At 36.4% G+C, this 23,994-nt stretch overlaps 1 protein-coding gene across 3 annotated transcripts; it reads left to right on the forward strand.

Moving 5' to 3' along the window:
* Positions 1 to 121: 121 nt before the first annotated feature.
* Positions 122 to 22,960, forward strand: LOC140149076 (traB domain-containing protein-like). 3 transcript variants are annotated; one of them, XM_072171235.1, is made up of 9 exons: positions 122 to 441; positions 477 to 511; positions 12,128 to 12,789; positions 15,817 to 15,957; positions 17,686 to 17,796; positions 19,638 to 19,777; positions 20,572 to 20,744; positions 21,496 to 21,604; positions 22,727 to 22,960. In XM_072171235.1, the coding sequence occupies exons 2-9, from the start codon at positions 496 to 498 to the stop codon at positions 22,845 to 22,847; spliced, it is 1,473 nt and encodes a 490-aa protein (XP_072027336.1). In that variant the 5' UTR covers positions 122 to 441; positions 477 to 495; the 3' UTR covers positions 22,848 to 22,960. The 3 variants fall into 3 exon arrangements, with proteins under 3 accessions (XP_072027336.1, XP_072027335.1, XP_072027334.1); XM_072171234.1 differs by having other exon boundaries at positions 159 to 177; positions 402 to 511; XM_072171233.1 differs by having other exon boundaries at positions 161 to 185; positions 402 to 511.
* Positions 22,961 to 23,994: the final 1,034 nt, after the last annotated feature.

Below are 23,994 nucleotides of genomic sequence, written 5' to 3' on the forward strand. Positions count from 1 at the left end.
AGGTGTCCAAACAACAATTTTGATATACAAATCATATTCAATTTACGAAAACATACAGTTTAATATGTTGAATATGTTTTTTATACAAATTAGGTATTCCAGTCAACTATTTCTAGTAACACAATAATTGCAGCCGACGATTGCGATAAATCTGCGAGTGATGAATGTGCCGAAATCGTAAATAAGTAGGCCTGTAATAATTGTATTACTCACCATGATAGATGTGTACTGCTTACCATATGGAATAAAACAAATGTACCAAATTCACCTATATTCAATTTACCGTTTGAGTAGTTGTTTTGGACGTTAAATGGCATCTTTATTTGATTTTTATTGACGGCCTACGATAAGCTTACATTTTATTACAAATTTACATACTCGCGATATTTAATTTTAATCAGCAGGCAGGCAGGACAGACTGGTTCCAGACTGTGATAGTTGTGACACTGCTGGTTATACAGCCTCTTAACCTTGTACATCTCAGTGAAGTTCAACATGGATGGACATCATGGTAAGTTACTATTTAGAGGTTAACTGTGCATGCATCGGTAGACTCTGGGTTATTTGGAGGACATTGTCATTGTGAAAAACATTTTGCCTTACCGTGTGCCCCTCTTAAGGTTCGTTCATACGAATGCTGGACGGTTCGCACCCTTTCAATTTCGGACCCGTGCACTTTCGCCCCTTTTTATTTCGCACCTGCACTTTCGCTTTTTTATACCGCGGGTATTGTGCTGCTGTCATGCTGTTGATTGATGCACGATCGATTGCTTGAACTCCCGGCGATGCGGCGTAGTATGTTTATAGTACTGGGCCGGCGGGCATGCACTTATTAAATCATGATAAACCCGGGAAGGAAGGAAAGAAAGGATATTTTAAAACAAAATAGTGGAACGATTTTTTTTCTCAGAATATATTACAGGCCAGATATTTTAGCAGCAGGCTTACCCAAAATAATGAAATAATTAGAATTCAATAATAAAAATAGTAATAATAATAAAAATAGTAATAATAATAAATTTATATTTAATTATTAATTATAGTATGTATAAAAACAGGGGAAATTTGTTCCAACTGACGACCAAAGGATGGTTCCAAAAGGATACAAGTGTCAACAAGCAATGGATAAAATTAAAAACAATGAAAGTATGACACAAAATCCAATGGGGGAGTAACACAAAACATATAAACATAATAATAATAATAATAACAATAATAAAAATAATGATAATAATAATAATAACAATGATAATAATATAAACAAAGTTAATTAAAAAATTTAATATGATGATAATAATAATAATATGATAATAATAATAATAATAACAATGATAATAAGGGGCTGTGGAATAATAATTCCCCCCCGGTTAATTTCCGAACGGCCCACCAAAAATCGCTTGCCCCCCCCCCCCTCTCGGCCTGTCAAAAATCGGTTTGCCCCCCCCTCGGCCCGCCAAAAATCTTTGCCCCCCCTACACATGCCAAATTTTTGGGATCCCAATTTTCAAACCTTATATGGTCTAGATATATGTTGCGAGCAGAGCGAGCAGGATAATTTGCATATTAAAGCATTTCCGTACTACTGTTTTCCGCGTTTTATTTAAAAGGCGCCACATGAATGTGTGCCAAAAATCACTTGCCCCCTCTCCCCAGGGCTCATAATTATTGCACAGCCCCTAATAATAACAATGATGATAATAATAATAACAGTAATAATAACAATAATAGTTATAATAATAAATTGAATATAGCGTTTCTGTGTTTAGTTGCAATTCATAATATTTGTAGCTAAGTTCCAAAATAAATACTTTAATGTGTAAGTGTAAGAAAGAAAGAAGAAAGAAAAAAAGAAAGAAAGAAGAAGAAGAAGAAAGAAAGAGAAAGAAAGAAAGAAAGAAAAAAAAACTAAATACAAAGAAATTAAGATGAACTGAACAAATCTAAATGATAGAAATAAATTATTATGTGCAGCAACATCCAAAAACAAGACATGTTTCAAGACAAAGCGGCTTTCTTGATAAAAAAAAAGGCACTATAAAAAAGAAAGAAAGAAAGTCATCCCCTTTACACGATCTTCTTTATTAATATCTAAGAAATGGATGCTATTCAATCAATCAATCAATCAATTCTGGACTTCCCACCTCTTGTTTCAGGTGCACCGCTTTATGCGTGAATGTCACTAACACCACACTGTCACAATAGAATATAAAACACTCAAAGCAAGCCAAGCTATATGTATAATGTACATGCTCAGGTACTAGATTATGGTGCGAGTTCTAAATAGCATTTGAGCTGATGTAGAGAAGATATTATGAGTATTACATTATTGACATCTTCGAGTTCAAACATCCTGCCTTAAAATTGTCGGCATTAAGTATTTAGCGGATTATAAGATACCGCGTAAGATATGCCGTGGTGTTAATGAAGCATCGTCATAATGAGTCCGTGATTGACAGGCCGGTAAACAAAATGAATCATGAACATATAAATGTCAATCATTTACAATGCAGAATTGGATAGCATTTTTTCCACAAATTAGTTTATTTACTTATGTTATTTATTAAAACCATATTTATACAGGGTTACCCTTCAGATAAATCTGCTATTACAGGGGCCCTGTCGGCATGAAAACAATATACATAACAATTTGTAGAATTATACATAGGCCCTATGTAAGAATTTTTTAAAAACATAAACATCAAAAAATGATACATCAAATAGGGCCTATATCAAAATTCATTAAAAGTATTTACATTTCTTTGTTTTATACAATTTACGTAACACTTAATATATATATTAAATTAATTAAGAACACAGACAAAATACATCATTCATTAAGACATAAAAGTTAAAACATTTGGTTCATTATTTACATTTCTCATTAAAACTAACAGAAAACTTCCCTGATTAATGATATTTTATATTGGCAAAGAATATGGATGCAATTGTAATATTTCTCAATATGCAATCGTAACATATTGTTCGTAAATAAATATCTTTGTATGCATTTCTTGACAAGTTTATACCGGCACGCGTCATGGGGCCCGGGGCTTCAAGGGCTCGATCAGACGTCACTAGGCATATGGCACGTTTGCGTGTCTGTTTACGGTACCATTGATTGAACCCACACCATACCCGGCGCTTTCCCGTAAGTCATTCATCACATAATGGGTTGAAGAAGTCACACCTTATGTATACAGTCACGCGGCCGCGTGGCCCGGAGACTTGTCAAGCAATCGATCCGATACGGGTATGTTCTGGGACGAATATATGCGTGCTACTGCCTAGTCACCGTAGGCTACCATTGCATTGATTGAACCCATGTCACGCCCGGCGCTTTCGCGTACTAGTGGCAGCTAATACTCGCGGTGAAGAAAGGTGGCGAAAGTTAGTCAGCACATCATTATCGCAAAGCTGCTGCCAGGCGTTTGTTTTGCTTGTGCACATTTGCCTTTGAGAAATTTGCTAAATATTTTTTTCCCATTAGGCCCTTCACAATTAATTCTTAGTTACCTGTTTCATGGTTGAAAACAAGGGATGAGGCGACTTTTAATTATTAATTATCTTTTATTTTCTTTATTTTAAAACAAGTGGTCGCAACCTACATCAACCCGTTTCGACAAGGGACAAGCATTTAATTATTTTACAACTATGTTTGATTTTATACATAAGTAATGGTTCAGGTATGTTCTTTGTTTATTCATCATTATAGTTGATATGATCAAAGTCAGAAAGTAGCAAATGGGAGTCATTTAAGTTATTTTAAAAGAGAAAATCCAAAATATAAATAAAATAATTAAATATTTTGCAATTCTCTACTAACTTTGGACGCGGGCGGGAAACAGGAAACTAAGAATCAATTGTAAAGGGCCTTAGCTTCATGTCAAAGAAGATCAATTCGGCAACATAAAGATGGGATAAAATTATAAATTATAAGCCATCAAATTTTTGGCCAAATCAATATTAGGCCCTATATAAATTTTATAGGCCATAAATAATTTAACACTAAATTACTAAAGCTATTAATAAAGTACTAATAAGGTAACATAATTGTAATAATAATAATAATATAATAATAATATAATATAATAATAACAATAACAATAACAATAACAATAACAATAACAATAACAATAATAATAATAATAATAATAATAGGGTACCTGCAGGTAATATGGGACCATTAAGGACGTTTAGCTTATTTGCATAAAAACTAAAGAAGATATGCCCACAAGAGATTGTTATGATGAACAACCTGTCCTTTAAGATTAATAAAACAGGCAATGTTACCTTGTTTTTATGTTTGTTTGACGCTATGACGTCAAAATGACGTCATCGTCAAGTGTCCCATATTACCTGCATGTGCAGGTAATATGGGACACTGTGTTATCTCTATGGTGAAAATCAAAAAGTTCAGAAAATCACTCTTTTGTTCTAAAAACATTTTTGTTACATGATTTTGAATGTTAAATGCAAATTTCTACAAGAAAATTCAATTTTCTAAATAGTTTTGCTTTTCGCATTGACAATGCACACAATTTCCTATGTGTCCCATATTACCTGCACCCATTCAGTTGAAAATCAGAGAAAATAATCATTTATAAGCGGAAAGTGCCACTTGTCAGTGGAATTTTACCTGCTGATAAGCTTAACCCATCACCTAAAGATCATAAAAATGACAAATGCCCCTCAGTACCAGAGTTTTTGGATACACAATCATAAAATGTGACGTCATTGATTTTATATCAGGCCAAAAAAAAGCGACATAATGTTTTGGGCAATTTCACTCTTTTGGCATTGATTTCCAAGAGTTTGATACACAGACTCCAAAACTGCATTTCTAGAAGCACAATTGATGTCTCTAAACACTTAACAAATCAACTTAAAGTGCCTACCTTCTCTAAGCTACTTTTTGTTAAAATGAAAACAGGTGTCCCATATTACCTGCTGTCCCATATTACCTGCACCTACCCTAATATAAAAATAATAAATAGGCCTAAAATAAAATAAAATAGAAATGAAATAAAATAAAGTAAAATAAAATAAAATAAAATAGGCCTAAGTAAAATAAAATAACAAATCAAAAACATAATTAATACCAATCTTCAGTCGAAGCACATTGAATACATTGTAATAATATAGACCTATTAAATTCAATCGAACCGGAGAGTCCATCATCAACATCCCGGGTAAACATACTATTTGCTTTTGTACACGCCGGACTCAGTACCGGTACTGCAAACACAATCAACACTAAACAGTCAACCAATACTATACACATACAACACCCCACTGTACCGCCGAGAGTTGAAGCTATCGAGCGTGCGTCATCGAGCAAAAGCAGCACATTACCCGCGGTTTAAAAAGGGGGCGAAAGTGCACGGGTGCGAAATTGAAAGGGGGCGAAAGTGCACGGGTCCGAAATTGAAAGGGTGCGAACCGTCCTGTTTCCGTTCATACTACCACCGCATTTGCGATGCGTTGCCTTGCGATGCCGATATATCGATTACTTTTGCCGCAACTCAACGTGCAACTCGTCGCATTTCCAGGTTAAAATGTATTTAACTTTATTGCAATGCACATGTGCAGTAGAGATGCGGTGCGACAACGCACCGCATCGCAAGGCAACGGCCAACGCATCGTAAATGCGGTGGTAGTATGAACGAACCTTTAGCCCTAGAACTCTGGCCATAGTATCCGTTTTTACTTCCACTAGGGCCAGAGGCACTTACATTGAAAAATTTGTTGGAGATGCTTAAACGATCCAGTACAAAAAATCAATGCTTGATCGAACCAATACAAATGTATGTCAGGTCACTAATTAACATGATAAAACCCACTTGAGAACACTGTCTGACACAATCGCCAGTCATTTCTAAAGATGCATTTACACTCAATCGCTTTTGCAGAAATCTGAATCGCACGCATGATCAGTGTACTAAATCGCCGTCGTATTTGCCTGCTGAGCATGCGCATGAATCGCTGTTTTTCAAAAGCGACACGTAGGCCTATATTGACACCCTCTGTCGGTCAACGTTCTCTAGAATTGCACACATAACTTGTGCAGTTAACGACAATGATTCTGATGATGAGTAACCTATGGGTATAAACACAGCTTTACACAATGACTAATTTACATAGGCACAAAAGACCGTGTTCATGTACCGTTACTCAGCCAAACACGGCAGAGTAGGTCCCGGATGTTCGGTACATGTTCCTATCTCGTCAACGATATACCTTTCCAACAAGGAAAGAGATACGAAAAGTGAACGTCTAGCCCCTCTGGATATTCTAGTTCTACTGGATTTATGGGTAGACAACTTACGTTGTATCGCACCCATCTTGTCTGAACCGGGATGGTCCCCCTTCTCTTTTCGAATAGCTCTTTCAGTGAAAGCAAAATGTTTTCACACACAATCAAACTTGCCAACCGAATTTCATCTAGGTAGATGCAAATGAGCAAAAGCACTACTACTAAATCACTAAATGACTATCGCATGCCCCAAACCAGCCAATCACATGCGTGAGATTGGTCACTTTTTGTTAGAATTTTATGAGAAAAACCATCATGAATATTGCTTGCGAACATGGAAATGCACGACCGAGCAATGTAAACAAGAGCATGACTGCATGAAACAAACTTCAATTTACGCTAAACTAATTCCTTCTTTTAATACCATAACAAATTTTTTAATCAAGTTACGACAAAAATTAAAATTTAAGCTTAGACTATGACACTCACAAATTTTGTGTGTTTTCATACTGGTAAAAAGTCATTTTTCAAACAGCTATAACTTCTGTTCGGTAGCATGTATTTCCATTCTGACAAATGTAGTGACAGCCCGCCATCTTTAATTTTCCGAAAATCATCAATCGGCACTTTCCGGATCTTCATAAAAGCTTGTTTTCATTCATAAATCCACCTCGGCTTTTTCCGTGGCTGCCGAATCTGGTCATGTGCTGGACTCATGAATAATTAATTAAGTGGACTGGCTGGTTTTAATTGGGGTTGTGCAGTGGCACCATTGCCCGGTAGTAGTTCCTGGTAGTTCTTTTGCAAAATCCTGCAGTGGCAATGGGGCAAGTTTGATTGTGTCACAATGCCCGACATGTTACGATGCAAAGTTATTAACCTCATTCACTCAGTCGGACATCCGGGAAGCCTTTGCACAAGCGCACGCATAGCAACCAGCTCGAGAAAGGGGAACTGCACATGAGCATCCACCATTACTCATCAAACAAATTCAGCTTTTAAGTCTGATTTAGCTGAATGTTGTGACGTAGGACCCCAACTCCAAAAGTAAGACCTCTCAATCACACCTCCAGTTCATAACTTTGCAACCAAGTATACAAGAGACCCGGAGAATCAACATCAGTAAGTGTACTGAGCAAATTAATAATGGTTTACAACTTAATTTTCAAAATGTCTGACTTTGGCCTTCAGTGGATCAGATCAGGTCACATATATGTGGGTGGTGCCAAATTTAAAGGGGATGATTTTTGTGAGAAATGGAAATCGCCAGAATAAATGAAAAAGTTGCTTCATTATGAGCTGAAACAAAGTGATGGGAAACAGGAAATCAAGTTTCAAACATTCACAGCAGTACTGTTTAATATTGCTGAACCATGAAATGGTATCAGCCTATATGAGTATATCTTACTTACTTCCTTACTATAGTGCTTACTTACAGACTGACTAACCATTTGGTCTAAAATGGGCATCTCAAAATGCCACTAAGGTATTTACATGACCCCACAAGTGGTGTCAAATGAAAGAGAAAAGAATAGAGATTATATAATAAAAATATTTTCCCACCCGGGTGTGGCACTCATAATAACTCAATATTCATATGGGTCCTTTTTATATCTCAAAATGCCAAGAAGGTATGTACCCGAGTGGTGTCAAATGAAAGAGAACAAAGAAAAGAATATAATAAAAATAATTTTCCCACCGGGGGTCGCACTCCTCATAAGACCCGGGCCAATTTTCCTATTTTGGGTCCTTTTCATATCTCGAAATGCCAAGAAGGTGTGACCCCTGAGTGGTGTCAAATGAAAGACAAAAAAGTAAAGAACATGTAATTGAAATAATTTTCCAATCCGGGTGACACTCCTTAAACGACCTGGGTCAATATTCATAATTGTGGGTCCTTTTCATATATCTTGAACTGCCAAGAAAATATGACTCCCTGAGTGGTGTCAAATCAAAGAGAAAGTAAAAATTATATATATAAGCTAATAAAAATATTTTCCCCACCAGTGGTGACCCTGCTTATGAGACTTAATTAGGTCAATATTCCTATTTTGGGTCCTTTTCACATATCCCAAGAAGGTATGAACTCCCAGGTGACAAATGGTATACCACTCATGGTTCAGCTTTGGTGCGGTAACCGCTCTAGTTTTTAAAATTGATGCCAGGATTTAAGCACAGCATTGCAGCTGGCGACCTACATAGGGTCACAGCAATTAAGTACCGGTAGTATTTAATATTTTATTTATTTTTTAAAACTTACTTATTTGGGCCCATTACTAATACCGTATTCGTCCGAGTATAGTCCCACGTTCGAGTATAGTCCCATCCCCCAATTTTTGAAAAATTTCAGAAATTGTAAAAAAAAAAAAAAAAAGAAATTTTCAAGATGTTTTGTATTTTTAATACGAAAATTGATATTTTGTATTCATGTCATACTCTATTAATGATATCAAAATGTATTGAATTTGAATTGCCCGGGTAGGATTCTCAGGAGGGACTCAAATTCAATACATTTTGATATCATTAATAGAGTATGACATGAATACAAAATACAATATACAAAACATCTTGAAATTTTTTTTTTTTTTTTTTTTTTTTTTAGGTCAACCTATAATGATCCTAGCATCTAGGTCTAGGTCCAGGGACACTCCAAAACCGGAAAAAAATTAATTTTTTTTTTTTTTTTTTTTGAAATTGAGTATAATCCCACCCCCAATTGTGAAAAATTTTCACCAAAAAAACGGGTGGGACTATACTCGGACCAATACGGTAATAGGCTTATTCTACCATGGACCACCTTCATGTCACCGACCAAATTGTTGAAAAGATGGGTGAATATAGATAGCTGCTGTGCCTTGGATTCATTGACTACAAAAAAGCTTTTGATAACAGATCCAGGCACCATCACAGCCCTCAAACAGCAAGGCATCCTGGAAACATCCAGATATTACGTGTAAATACTATCTACAGCAAAGGCACTTCAAAAATGCCTCCACAAGGACAGTGATAAGATATCTATCCAAAGACGGGTGGGACAAGGAGATACCATTTCAACTATCTGATGCGGCACTTCAAGAAATTATACGTCACCTGGACTGGGAAAGTAAGGACATCAGCATAAACGGAGATAACCTTACCTAAGTCACCTTCGCTGCACAGATGATATCTATAGTCATAACAAACAATGCCAAAGATCTAAGAGAAATGATCAATGATCTGAACCAGAAAAGTAACCAAGTGGGACTAAAGATTAAACAGTCAGACAAACTTCATGTTCAACCAGTTCGCCACAGAACAGTTGGTAATGGTAGAAAACACAGAAACGGAAAAGGTGGATCAATGTGTACTTAGGACAACTAATCAACATGACTCACAATCACATGGATGAAGTATAAAGTAGGACTAGGGCTAGTTGATGTGCATTTAGCAAGCTCAACAACATCATGAGAAACAATGCCAACTTGAAATGAAAGGTTTTCAACTAATATCAACCATGATGACCTACGGAGCTGAAACATAGTCACTATACTGAAGAGGATGGAGCAAAAACTGAAAACTGCACAGCATAGCATGGAAAGATGCATGCTGGGCCTAAAAAAAATAGGATCAGGAGCCAAACAGAAGACACAGACATAATTCACACAATAAAGATTAAGAAATGGCGTTGGACTGGCCATCTTGCAAGATCAACAGATAAATGAGATAATAGATGGGCAAAGAATGTCACAGAATGGAAGCCTTGGCTGGGCTCAAGACACCAAGGCAGATAGAAAGTCAGATGGAGGGATGAGATATCAAATTTTATAGGGATCAGGTGGATTGCAAAAACAAATGACAGGAATCTTTGGTGTCAACTTGGGGAGGCTAGGCTGAATATGGCTGATGATGATGAGTATTACTATGTTTGTTTAATACTGATTTATTTATTTTTTAAATATTTATTCATCTATTTGTTATTTTACTCAGCGTAAATGAAAACTGCCGGTTGAAAGTGCTCGATGCAATTGAAGAACAGTGATATCATTCATGAGAGGTTATGAATGATGTTCAGCTTTAGATGATAGTTATTTTGATGAGTCAACTGTTAAATTAACGTTTTAGAGCAAATGTTGCCTATTTGATATAATCGCCCGTCATGATCGGCTCTGTTTACTTCTGAACTTCCATTACTTTACTGTACATTGTGTCACATTGCTAAACTTCAAGAGTACGATAACCTAAGAGCTGCGTGATGGCCGGAAAACTGGGTCATAAAACAAACAGCAGCTGTCGTCAGAAAACATCAATTATTCGCGGAGCAAATCACATTTTTTTCTAGCCAGGTGCTAGGATCAAAAATTACACTATTTTGTACCGTAAACCATGTAATTTGTGTTCATATCATCGGATAGCGATGTTTGCACAGTATTTTTTGTGGGACCTGAGAGCAAAAGTACACACTGTATTTTCACCGGACTGCCCTAGTGCCCTTACTTTTTGAAATTATATGAGGGTCATTCATTAAGCTCTACCTCCTCTCTTATAACTTTGGTTTGGTAAATGGTAGCTTCTTCAAACTCATAATGTTAACATTAGATTGTCACCTACAAATGAGAGCAATGTATATTGGCATTGTTTCCAAATGAGATTTTTTGTAGGTGAGTCATTCCATGCCAACTCAACAAGTGGTGTACACCATACCTCTAACGCCATTTTGTTTCCGTACCGCGTCAATTTGAAATGGGGGGGGGGGGTCGGCATGAAAAGTGCATTGTCGCGTGAAAGTCAAACTTCAAGTGGCCAATTCTCCCAAACTACACCCCAGAACATTCAAATGCCCTACTTGGGGTATATAGATTTCAAATCCATATCTTGCTTCTAAACAAAATTATATGGCCCCCAAAATGGGGAAAAATTCATTTAAACCATACTCTGGGGGCCTCTGCCCTGAAACTACATTTATGTTTTTATTGTCTTTTATTTTATCTTTTTATTTATGGAGTTGGTAGATAATATAAAGTACTAACTTTGTATCTCATCAAGCCTGTCTGAGCTCAATTTGCTACTCTGAAGCTTATCAAAAATTACAATTTATTATTTCAGCCCCCCCCCCAAAAAAAATCAATGTCACCCATTGAGCACCAACCTTTACTTCAGGTATGTTTTAGATTGGTCCCAAATGAATTCCTATGAAAGATTCCTTCTTAGTCAAACAATACCATACATACATAACACTAATGTATCTAGGGAGTTGCTGATTTACAAAAAAGTCCACAAATCCCTATACCTTGGTGTTATACAATGTCGATGTGTGGGCTTGTTTAACTTAGAAGGAGCTTTAGCACCAAGCTAGAACATTTTGTAGGAGTTCATCTGGGACCAATCTAAAACATACCTGAAGTAAAAGTTGGTGCTCGATGTCTGATATTGATTTTTGGGGGGTCAACTTATGGCTGAAATAATAAATTGTAATTTTGTCACATATGAACAGGTTAAATCCTAATGAAACCAAATTTGGATTGTACCTGCAGTATGGGCACCTTCACGTATTGGTGGTATCCAACATCACATACAGAGGTCAAAGGTCATTTGAGGTTACATTGTATGTTTGTTTACCACTCATAAAGTGTTACATTTTAATCTTTCTGACTTTAAATCGCCCCATGGTGGAGGCATCCCAATTGACGCCTTGTGTCGAAAACCACTACGTTTCTAGTTTCTTTTATCGTAAATTCATATCAGGAGGAATCATTCAGATCAAGAGCAAGAGTATAAATAATGAGCTCTGGTGTAAAGCCATCTGTTTTGAGCACAGTAGTGTCCAGATTTACTAGGCAGGGAACTGGAGTATAATAGTAACAATAATGATTACTCCTTATGTTATTTTATTTATAGATCACAATTATGCCACCAGTGCTCAAGTAAATGGTGCAAGACAAAATGGTACAACGAACCAAGGAACAAGCCCACAGTCACCAGTTGAAAAGGACTACAACATAGATCACCTGGACTTCAGTGACGGTGAAGGTGGTGATCGCCATGCTAGTTATGACATCAACAGTGATAAAGAGAGCCAAGGTGACAGCGTATGTGATCATGGTAGTTATTCTCCTCACAACCCAGACTCAGGTGATGATGAGACTTTGCTAGGTACTGGGACCTACCGACGACTAGGTGAAAATGCTCACCATGATGAGGCTGATGCAGCTCCTGCCCCTCCTCTTGTACCCGGAGGTGGGTTAGGAGCAGGGGACGATATGTGTGATGATAGCGAGAGTGAATTTGGTAGCTATCATATTAACACAGACAATGATGAAGATGGCCATACATTAAGTCAGAATGATAGCAATGCAGAGTATGATCTTAGTAGTGGAGTAGAATCTGACTATGAGGACACTATGGACGATGTAGAATTGTTGAGGTTGAAATACCACCGACGGCAGATTAATCCAGCCTTACCAGAGACAGTCACAGTTTTGGAGTCTGAAACAGGAGCCAAAGTGTATCTTATTGGTACTGCACATTTTAGTGAAAGAAGCCATGAAGATGTAGCTCAAGTAAGTGTCAAAATAAATAGTATCAAAAAGTTTTTGAAATCGCCCAGAAGTGAAAGAGCTATTTTGTCAGTGCAATCACTGGTCCTTATGTACACTATGGTTCAAAAATGGTCTCATAAGTATGTTTACTTTTTTTACAGGTGGTGCTAGATGCCAATAACCTGCTACCCCAGTTACTGCACATAAACTGCAAGATTGAGAAAATTGAGGCAAGCAGCGTTATTAAGATCCTGCTTTTGAAGGGTTGCAGTGCCTAGAAAATCGATGATAAAATGAAAGTTATCTTCGGTGGTGATTGTGATATGTTGCTTTTTGGAAAAGGAATTTTTATTTCATCACAGATTTTCTGGGCACTGTAACCCTTAAAAAGGAACTTAATCACGCTGCATGCCTCAATGTTCTCCATTTTGCTGGTTATGCGCAGTAACTGGGGTAGCAGGTTATTGGCATCTAGTTACATAGGCAGGTACTGACATCTAGCGCCTGTAAAAAAAGTAAACTTACTTATGAGACCATTTTTGCACCAAAATGTACATAAGGACCAGTGATTGCACTGACAAAATTTCATTGATATAGCTCTTTCACTTCTGTGCGATTTCAAAAACTTATTGATACCCCCTTGTATGTATTGCCTACATGTAGATAGTATAATAATTGGGTGTGTGTGGGGGGTGTGTGGAGTGTGTCCATGGTATAGCAAGTCATATGACCTCCTAGTGTGGCAGGGTTTACAACTTTACATGTAGGCGTGTGTCTTCCACTACTCCAAGGATTCCAAACATAACAACACACCAAGAACCTTGTGCTTAATGAGGACCTAAACACACATCCTCGTTACTTATGTCCTTCTTAAATGGCGAAAAATGAGGTCTTGTACCCTACTACGCCCTATGCTAGAAGCGTTAACCATTTTAACACTTGCTTGGTATTATGGACTTTTTGAGGACTTGACATGACAACACACCAAGGACATTGGACTTTTTTCAGGTCCTCTGCAAAAATTATTAGTGCAGGGGTGTGTTTGTGTTTGTTTGGAAGGGGTTACATGCAGGTACATGTATGGATGTGTACAGTGTCCGAATTAAGAAAATAAAAGGGGTTGTCCCACGGACAACCAGGTTGTAATTTCTGGTTGTCCACCAAAGTTTTTGGTTGTCCGTAAGCTGCCGCAATCTGAAACAACTACATGTGACCAATAAAGTGGAGTGAGTGTAGTCAATTTATGAACAATTTCTCTTAAATATTTAACAATTCATCAGTTGTGTCAGGTTTGAGCAAACTAACATGCTGAAAAAGTGACTTTTGGCTGTAGATCTTTGGTTGTCCGCCGGACAACTAGAGCATTATTTTCAGTTGTCCGGTGCATGTTTTGGTTGTCCCGGGCAATCAGAAAACCAAAATTTCGAACACTGGATGTGTAGGCCCTACCTGTGGGTGTGTTTGGTGATTAATCATGTGATCAAACTGACTCACACATCTGCAAGAAAATATCTTGCCAGGTATCATATTTTGGTTGAAGAAATTTTCACATGGTGTGCATACTTTACTCAAGTATATTTAGATAATAAAAAAACAAACAAATAAAAAATTTTCACAAAAACTTAATGCAGTCTAAACAAGAATATATTAAAAACTGTCATTAACATTTTCACAAATTTCACAAATTAATGTGCAGGGAACTTAAAAAACATTCATGTTTAGGGCTCATATTGAATTACCCTACCACGTTTTCACACAGAAAGAAGGCAGGATTCCCCTCGCTAAGCGCGCGCAGGCCTCAGGAAAGCTCGGTCATAAAACGGATGGATTATATGCATCAGTGATACACCCTGCCCAGGATTTTAACAAAAGAAGGCTAGCACAGGAAGCTGCAGGATGGCGCACACCTTCCTGTGTAAGGGAATTTCAATATGAGCCCTTACAATGTATGTTCCCTGTACCATAGACCATGGAAGTGTGTTCTGAATGTAAATATAGTTATGTTTGACATAACCTGTGTGTGAGCTACATGTATAACGGTAATCATTATGCAACTGTTGAACCATATGTTAAACACCCAACATGCAAAGTATAAAATAGCAGTTATTTTTGCTGTTCAATGTAGTCACCCATTAATATTCAATGGAAGTAATTAATTTGGTTCAGTAGATATATTGTTTCCTTTATTTCTCAGTTTTTGTGTTAGGTGAGCTATGAATACCTAATAATAATAAATAATATGTTGTCACATGGTTCATGCCAGGATATTTTGGGCAGGCAACTTTTATATATCATGGGCTCACAATGTTTTCATTCGCTTCAATTAGACTATAGAGCTGTTTATAAGTAAAGTAAAATAAAGTAGTCTTAATGGATATGGGATGCATTATCAATTTTCATCTCTGTGCTGTGCTTTGGAAATTATGTACATGTAGGGCCTATGTGAGGGAAAATCCAGCTTGAAATTTAATTAAGTTTAGATGGTATTTTGGAGCATTGCACTTTTGAGTTATATTAATAAATGATATTTTCATACATTGCTTAATTCAGAATAATGATGATAAAGCAGTTATAACGATATGGGAAAATTTCAACATTTTTCATACACACACAAACAAAAGAAAGTAAGATTTAAATGTTAAAATATTTGTGAAGATTGCCAATCAGGGCTGAAAATAATAAATGCAAAGACCCATATATGCCCTACTACGTGACCAACTGTCTACACTTAAAAACGTTACTCAAATGTAATGTTAAGAATACTATCACAGAGATGCCACTTCAGGATTTAGCCTGAATTCGGGTTTTTTGTGAGTCTAAATTCCTGGGTTTTTATTTATTTTCAGTCTTGGCCTGCATTCATGTGCTTTTTCAGGTTTTTCTCACCAGTTTCAGGTTTTTTGAGTGAAACTGAGTGGCATCTCTGCTATCATATTTACATCAAATTGTCAAATGCATTGTTATGATTGCTAATGTTATCTTATCACAATTTTTTTACATCAAATTTGTGCATATCTGATATTGGATTTCTTTCTCACCTTGTTGCAGACCATTGAGGCAGTACAACCAGATATTGTAATGGTAGAACTATGTAAAGGTAGACTAAGTATACTGCAACTCGACGAAGAGACATTGTTAAGGGAGGCCAAAGATCTCAATACTGAGAAATTTATGTTATCAATGAAGCAGGTAGGTTGAAGGGAAATATCTGTTTTTTTAAATCAATGTTTTTTTATTTTGTGATGATATTTATAGCTTGATCAAAAACATAATATTTGTACATAATGTTAGTAGAAATTTAAAATACTCCCAAGGATAATAACCACTGGACAACATCCACCAGGTGCCAAGTGTTATGTCCACATATAATATACAAGGGAGTTTTAGCCATACATTTTACGTGTGCATGTAGCAGGCCTGCAAAAAAAATGTTTATTTCCCGGCAATAGAGATAAATTTCCCTCCAACTTAGCAGGATTTTCCACCATTTCTTTATCCAGAAAAGCAAAATTTCCCTTCAAATGACAAAATTTCCCAGCAAGGAGATTGCCAAATTGCCAATTTTCCAGGCCTGGCATGTAGTGGCTTTTTTTTATTTGCTACTTTACATGTAAGCCACAGTTGCATGTGTTTCATTAGGAATTCAGGTATAAATTTAGTTTCCAATAGCATCATGAAAAGACTGCTTCATTTTTTCATTCTACATGCACACATCATCACAAACGTGTAGCGTCATTTCACTAATATAGGCCCTACATGTATATGCTATTATTGAAATCTTTCATCAAGCTTCAATCTGGGTTTATTTATATTGTGTGTAGATGGATTCAGTGGTAAATGGTTTACCAATCCATACAGTGTCAATTATAGAACAATATTAAAATTGGTGAAGTGGAACATGTTAGATTTGATTTATGCAGATGGTCTCGTTTCATATGTTATTTTCAGTAAAGAAAATTCTAGCACTGGCAAATGAGAGTTGAAAACAGAAAAAAAAAAAATTTTAATCTGGATGTAAAGCACTTATGATATTAATTTAATACCAGATCTACATGAAAGGCGCTAAATGCCTATGTCCATTTATATATGTTGCCATTTTTATTTTATCAATTATGATTGGCTATTATATTTTCATATTTTATTTATAATATAATTTGTTTAGATATTAGCTGGCAATACTAATTACTGTATTGTGCATGAGGTTGATTTTAATTAAAATCTTTCTTTGTCTTTTTTATAATCCCATCTGCAGAAATAAATTTAATGCAATTTATACATTTTTATGACTATCTACATATGCCTGTTTACATTTTGCAATTCATGATATTGAGCAATTCAGATATATCAGAAATAAGAGAATGTAGAAATGCTAGGATGTATGTCTTAAGTATGTGCTCATAATTAACACTGAATCACTGATGTATAAAAGCAACCCAAAAGAGGTTTAGAGAGCCATGTTTGTTTTGCTCTAATATCAGGCATGAGACTGCACTTTCCTAAAAAAAACTGAAAATGTGTGTGAACTTGGGCAAAAAGTAACAAAAATGTTAAGTTGTGGAAATTTTGACTTATTCAGTTTTTAAACTGAAAATTCTCATGCCTGTAATATGGTGGGCAAATATATGGTATATTTCCTGTAACATCTATTACATCATGCATTTTCCTGGTTCTGTATCCTTTTTGAAGCAAAGCATGTATTTGATAATTGTTCTGAACTGTTGTTCAGGAAGAGGATTTATCTGGGTGGTGGGGGCAGGTGACAGATGCTGTGCAGAAAAATATATTTTCAGAAGAAGGGAAGCAAGAAGTAAAAAATGATGATTTCCCATCCACAAAACATCCCCCAATGGTCTTATGTGTTGTAGACTGACTGAGCTGGCAGTAAACCTATTTCATTTCATTATATAAATTTTCTAGCATGGATTCATTGGTGGTGTTATGCAGTTACTTCTCCTTAATTTATCAGCTCATCTCACCAAAGAACTTGGAATGGCACCAGGAGGAGAATTCAGACGAGCTTTCAAAGAGGTAAGACACCCCCACTCACATACAACACCCCACACAAGCACTGTCTGTGTCAACAGACAACAATTATTCACCCAGGAAAAAACACTCAAGTTTTAACCACATAACTGGGGACTTTTTACTGATTTTCTTTTTCACTTGGTTAAAAAGAAAACCTCCTAATTCTTCCCGGTTGCATAAAGGTAATTTTTTTAATAAACATCTCAAAAAAAGTAACTAACCTCCATTAAATAATGACCATTGTTCAAAAACGGGTGATTGTATTACAAATCTGTTTTTAGAATTTATATCTGCACATTTTGACACCTCATTTGCTGCAATTGACTAAATATTGACGCCACAGCGTACATTTAAATCAGTGTAACCCAAGATTTGAAAGTTGCAGTAAATTGTATTGATTTTGTATTCACTGTAATGGAAGGAAATCTGTGTAATGATATCTGAGTGTTTTTGTATTGTAAAAATTTGTATGTAAGTGCAACTTTCAAAACTGGACCTCACTATATTAAATTGACCGGTGTTTTATTGTATTCTGGGCTATCGTATCAAATGAAGTGTCAAAATGCGCAGAAATAAATTCTGCTTCCAACGCATTTTATAGATTTGTAATCCAATAGCCCCTTTTTGAATAATGGCCATTATTTAAGGGGGGTTAGTTATTTTTTTTGAGATGTTTATATTTTTAGAATGCGGGGTTATGCTGTAGTCCCCGTTTGGTGTGAAAACACACAAAAATGTCCCAAATGGGCTGGGAAAACAAACGCACACACACATCCCACACATCAATGAAACAACCATTTTAGAACTAAATAATGTACTATTGTCACCAGCCCATTATAATAATGGGCTGGTGACAATAGTACATTGCAATTTGCATGTTATATGGAATAGTTCCTGTAATGCAAGCATTTTATCCCAGCATTTTATTGCAATTTAGCTGCAGTAGCAAATTAGGAAGGTCATTTCAGCTGTTGTAAAAATAGATAGGAAAATGCTTGCATGTAAAATCATGCTTATATAAAGTATTCTAAAATTGTTTCCAAACAGCTGTTTTAAACATCCTCAATTGACACACCTGGCTCAACTCTCATGTAATTCAAGTCGGATCTCAAAGAACACCTTTATCCCAATACCATAAGGCATAAAATATCTGCAGCATAGCTACTATGAAACTAGGAGTCTATTGGTGCAGGAATTTTCAGAAAAAAGGGGATCATTCGTTGTTGGCAACGTCAAAAATTTGGTGATTTTGTATGCGAGCGCCCAAAATTTCACATTATTGACAATCAAAAATAGCTTTTTACCCAATTTTACAGTACGAAATAGACAAAACTCGTTCATTTTGCTGAAAATGTGTATAGTGCGTTGAAATTTCAATTTGGAAGACTAATTGTTCAAAAAAGGGGGCCATTCATGCAGTGTAGGCTGCTAAAACCGGGGTCATTGGGTGTAGGATTTGCCAAAAATACTGGGGTCTTTTCATGGGCACATGACATATGTCAATATATGGGAGTGCCCCCGCCCCCGGGCTTGAGTTTGAGGGAGGGGAGTAACATTGATGAAACTCCATATGAGTATTTCATGCAATTATTATGATCACTGTAGACACATTTGCAGAGCACATAACTGCCGCTACACCAAGAGAATAGGGTTAGGTTTAGGATTTGAGTCAGGGTTAGGTTTCGGATTGATGTGTGGTTAAGGTTTTAGGCTTTGAATTAAGAGATCAAGGCTAGGATTAGATTACATTTACAAGTAGTGTTAATAGAGGTGTCAAACTATTCTCTTGTATTATTTGCACTATTTTGAAATATCAAAATCATGATTGTTACCAATTTCTACAGGCACAAAAGATCCCAGGTTGCAAAGTTCACCTTGGAGATAGACCTATTCAGATCACCTTAAACAGAGCAATGGGAGCATTGACACCTTGGCAGAAACTCAGACTAGCATGGTACCTCATCACAAGTAAAGATCCAATTACGTAAGTATTACAATTGGGCAAGAATGGAATGGACAATTGAGGAGGAAAAATAAACATCTTTCAACTCCTTCAGTGGTCAAACTAGCAACAGCTTAAAGTACCATTGGTATTCTTCTTGGGTTTTGTGGGCTTAATGTGTGCAGCATGTATTACATGTTATACCTCATATATATTCATGAACTATTTAATCATGCTAATTCATTGGTCAATTTACAAATCACAAGTGTTTTTCATGGAGAATAGCTTTAACTCTTTTTGATTATTTTCCTGCCTCATCCCCCGAATCACAATGAGGTGTACTAAAACAAATACTACATGGTTAATGATGGGGTAATAGTAATAGGGGACCTATTTTTCTCTCTGTACTGGCTACGGGTCTATCACCCCAAAACCTGGATGGTTTTAGGGTGATAGGCCTGTAGTATATCAGGTAAAATAGTTTACCCTATTTCCTCTCTAACCACACGTGTGTGTGATTGGTTACTATGCCCTCTGTTGTTGCAAACTCATTGAGAAGTCAACATTGCTCAGCTTATATTATTATGGCAATGGTTTGACAGTATTCGTGTACCTATACACTAAACAAGGTGGTATGATTACTTCATTTACTTTACGAAATGTTTGGTAATTATTAATAGAAAGAACAATAGGACTTATGGGTCCTGTCATACCCTTTTAATGGATTTACAAAAAGATTTGCATAAAATTAATCCAAACAAATCAAGAATTGAACTGACCCCCTCTGTTGCCACTAAAAGTGTATTAACCTTGTTTTAATTGTTTGTAATCTCCAGTAAGGAAGAAGTTGAAAAGTGTAAACAGAAGGACTTGCTAATGGAAATGTTGGAAGAGATGACGGGAGAATTTCCCGCTTTAAGTGAGGTGTTTGTGACTGAGAGAGATACATTCCTGACTGCATCACTGAAGGCATGCGCACAACCTATACCAAATGCTGAACAAGAAGGAGGTAATTGTCGCATAATGCGTCAGAGTTATCACTCTCTCTGTCTCTGTTATCATCATCAAAATAAGCAGCAGTCAAATATATATAATTGGAGATACAAATTGATTACTGGAGATAATTGGAGATATGTATCATTTGTATCAATTTGGCAACAGGCATAAACAATTGTGATCGGATGTATCGCAGAAATGAAAAATCTGACAACCTGTCAGTAATTAGCAGGTTGGTGTAGCATGAAGTACACAGGATAGTTAACATATATTTTGTTAACTTCATGAAAGTTTATAGGTATTCATAATATGCTCCACCTTCATAAACAGTTCATCATACCTACAGAGCTGTTTGTAAACAGTAAAATAAATTGAAAGGTTGGAACATGGTTTTACAAAATATGCAAAGAGACTGAACCTATTTTCTTTGACATTGTCTCAATGAATTTTACGATGAAGCTTTCAAAAGACATTCAAACTTACATTGTAAGGGGGTGGGGTTATAATGGGATGAGTATAGTACATATGTACCAACATCATTATGGAACAAGAATTATACTAGTTTTGAAACAATCAAATGTTAAATCATTTTTGATATCTTCCCATTTGCACAATAGAACTACTGCATGATGTAGAGTCAAGGAGCTCCAACTGTACAAAAATACAAATTATACCAAATTGATGCAAAAATTATTATAAATTATATTAGTAGAGGTTGAGTGTTAATAACAATGTCATTGATTTCCATTTTGCTCCCATTGTAGATTATGTGCGGCCTGTAGTAGTAGGTGTGGTTGGTATTGGTCATCTACCAGGTATCAAAGAGTGCTGGAATAAACAAATATCAATACCAGAGATCCAACGGATCATGAGGTAAGTGCTCAAAAATATTATTATTGAAATGTCCAAGTATATACAGCACTGAAATTGCAAATCGTCATGTTGACATGCTCCCATAATAACTTGACTGGGACAAATGTGAGCGAAGCACATGAAAGTTTGCATGTAAATTTTGAGCCAATTTTGTCATGGCAACTTTCTCCCCCTTGTAAATCTTGCAACTATCAAAATTGCAAATCGTCATGTTGACATGCTCCCATAATAACTTGACTGGGACAAATGTGAGCGAAGCACATGAAAGTTTGCATGTAAATTTTGAGCCAATTTTGTCATGGCAACTTTCTCCCCCTTGTAAATCTTGCAACTATCAAAATTGCAAATCGTAATGTTGACATGCTCCCATAATAACTTGACTGGGACAAATGTGAGCGAAGCACATGAAAGTTTGCATGTAAATTTTGAGCCAATTTTGTCATGGCAACTTTCTCCCCCTTGTAAATCTTGCAACTATCAAAATTGCAAATCGTCATGTTGACATACTCCCATAATAACTTTACTGGGACAAATGTGAGCGAAGCACATGAAAGTTTGCATGTAAATTTTGAGCCAATTTTGTCATGGCAACTTTCTCCCCCTTGTAAATCTTGCAACTATCAAAATTGCAAATCGTAATGTTGACATGCTCCCATAATAACTTGACTGGGACAAATGTGAGCGAAGCACATGAAAGTTTGCATGTAAATTTTGAGCCAATTTTGTCATGGCAACTTTCTCCCCCTTGTAAATCTTGCAACTATCAAAATTGCAAATCGTAATGTTGACATGCTCCCATAATAACTTGACTGGGACAAATGTGAGCGAAGCACATGAAAGTTTGCATGTAAATTTTGAGCCAATTTTGTCATGGCAACTTTCTCCCCCTTGTAAATCTTGCAACTATCAAAATTGCAAATCGTAATGTTGACATGCTCCCAAAATAACTTTACTGGGACAAATGTGAGCGAAGCGCATGAAAATTGCATGTAAATTTTTAGCCAATTTTGTTCTGACGACTTTCTCCCCTTGTAAATCTTGCAACTTTTGATATAGAAATTCATCAGCATAATTTAATACTTCTTGTAATTAATTTTGTTGTTGATTTATTCCTTTACACAGTGTACCTCCTCCCTCATTGACTGGGCGCTTACTAAGATGGACCATCCGTGCCTCAATACTAGGCCTATTCGCATGGGGTAGCTATAGATGTATCAAATGGACTGGACTCAAACTATGGTAGCCTACACATCCAATGAAGTTAACTGAAATGAGATGCTTCATGAACCCACTCCTGACACGCTCAGTAGTGGCAGATATCCATGCTCGGTCCTAAACATTTAGAAGAAACACTATCCAACTGTATTTTGCAAACGTTTGGGTGCAGGCTATTTCATTATTCAGTTCAGCAAATGCACAAGTAAATAAACTGAATTTCTTTGTTGTGGATTTTTAGTTGTAGAAAGAAAAGGAGTAATGGAGAAACACAGCTAGAGCTGCAGCTTAGTTAAACATTGTCACCCAATTTCATCTTGTATTTCATATAGCTAATTTACAGCAATGTTACCCACTACAGTAGTTTGATCAGTAACAAATAGGCAAGAATTCTTCTGTGCAATATCTGCCCTTTTAATTTTCAAATAGCAAAAAAAAGTAATAACCTGACACTAAGACTGCATATACATTCTTAATGCTCAGGTCAGTGTATTCCTTATACAAGACTCAATCAGGAGTCAAATATCATGCAATGATATGAGGCCCATTTATTTGGTTTAGTATTGGATTAGGTGTCAAGATTCAGATGTGGAGAAATATCTAAAACTGTTACTTGTGGATAGTTTGTTTTGAAATTCAATTTTGTGTTAGAGTTTCATGAAAATGTCCACTATTGTGTGCAATCATCAAAGAGCATGGTTACCAGCCAATACAAAGAGTGTCAGTACTGGGTTCATAGATTGTGGTTTAATATAGTGGTGGATGCAAGGGGAGCATCATTCTCTTTGTCGGGGTTATTCCATCCACTGCACTTACCATTTCTCATGTCTGTCATAGGGGACACACTCGCGATATCCCTATTGGTTTGTACAGGGGCTTTTAAAGTTCTAGTCAATTTTCTCGGCACAGAAAATACCAATTCGCCTTGTCTTTGGTAATTATTTAAAGTTGATTTCCCTGTTTCATCAAGAGGCATTTATTGCATGTTTTGCGATTTTCCACTATTGAGTGCAACGGTAAGTGTCCCCTTCGTGTTTGAGGGGGCGAGATGGAACAGCCAAATCTCGGCCAAAGAACGGGAATAAGCGATCTATCGCAAGTGACATCGTGCTGACGGACAGAATGGCTGCCAGCCTTTATTATGGGTACAAACTTGGCTCCCAAAACTTGCGAGC

This window comes from Amphiura filiformis, chromosome 3 (assembly GCF_039555335.1).
Source record: "Amphiura filiformis chromosome 3, Afil_fr2py, whole genome shotgun sequence".
Classification (NCBI taxonomy): domain Eukaryota; kingdom Metazoa; phylum Echinodermata; class Ophiuroidea; order Amphilepidida; family Amphiuridae; genus Amphiura; species Amphiura filiformis.

Excerpts from the sequence above, each read along its gene's own strand:
- LOC140149076 (XM_072171235.1), top strand. Across the intron at positions 15,958-17,685 it reads TTATGTTATCAATGAAGCAG|CATGGATTCATTGGTGGTGT; the intron begins GTAGGTTGAAGG and ends TAAATTTTCTAG. Across the intron at positions 17,797-19,637 it reads TCAGACGAGCTTTCAAAGAG|GCACAAAAGATCCCAGGTTG; the intron begins GTAAGACACCCC and ends CAATTTCTACAG.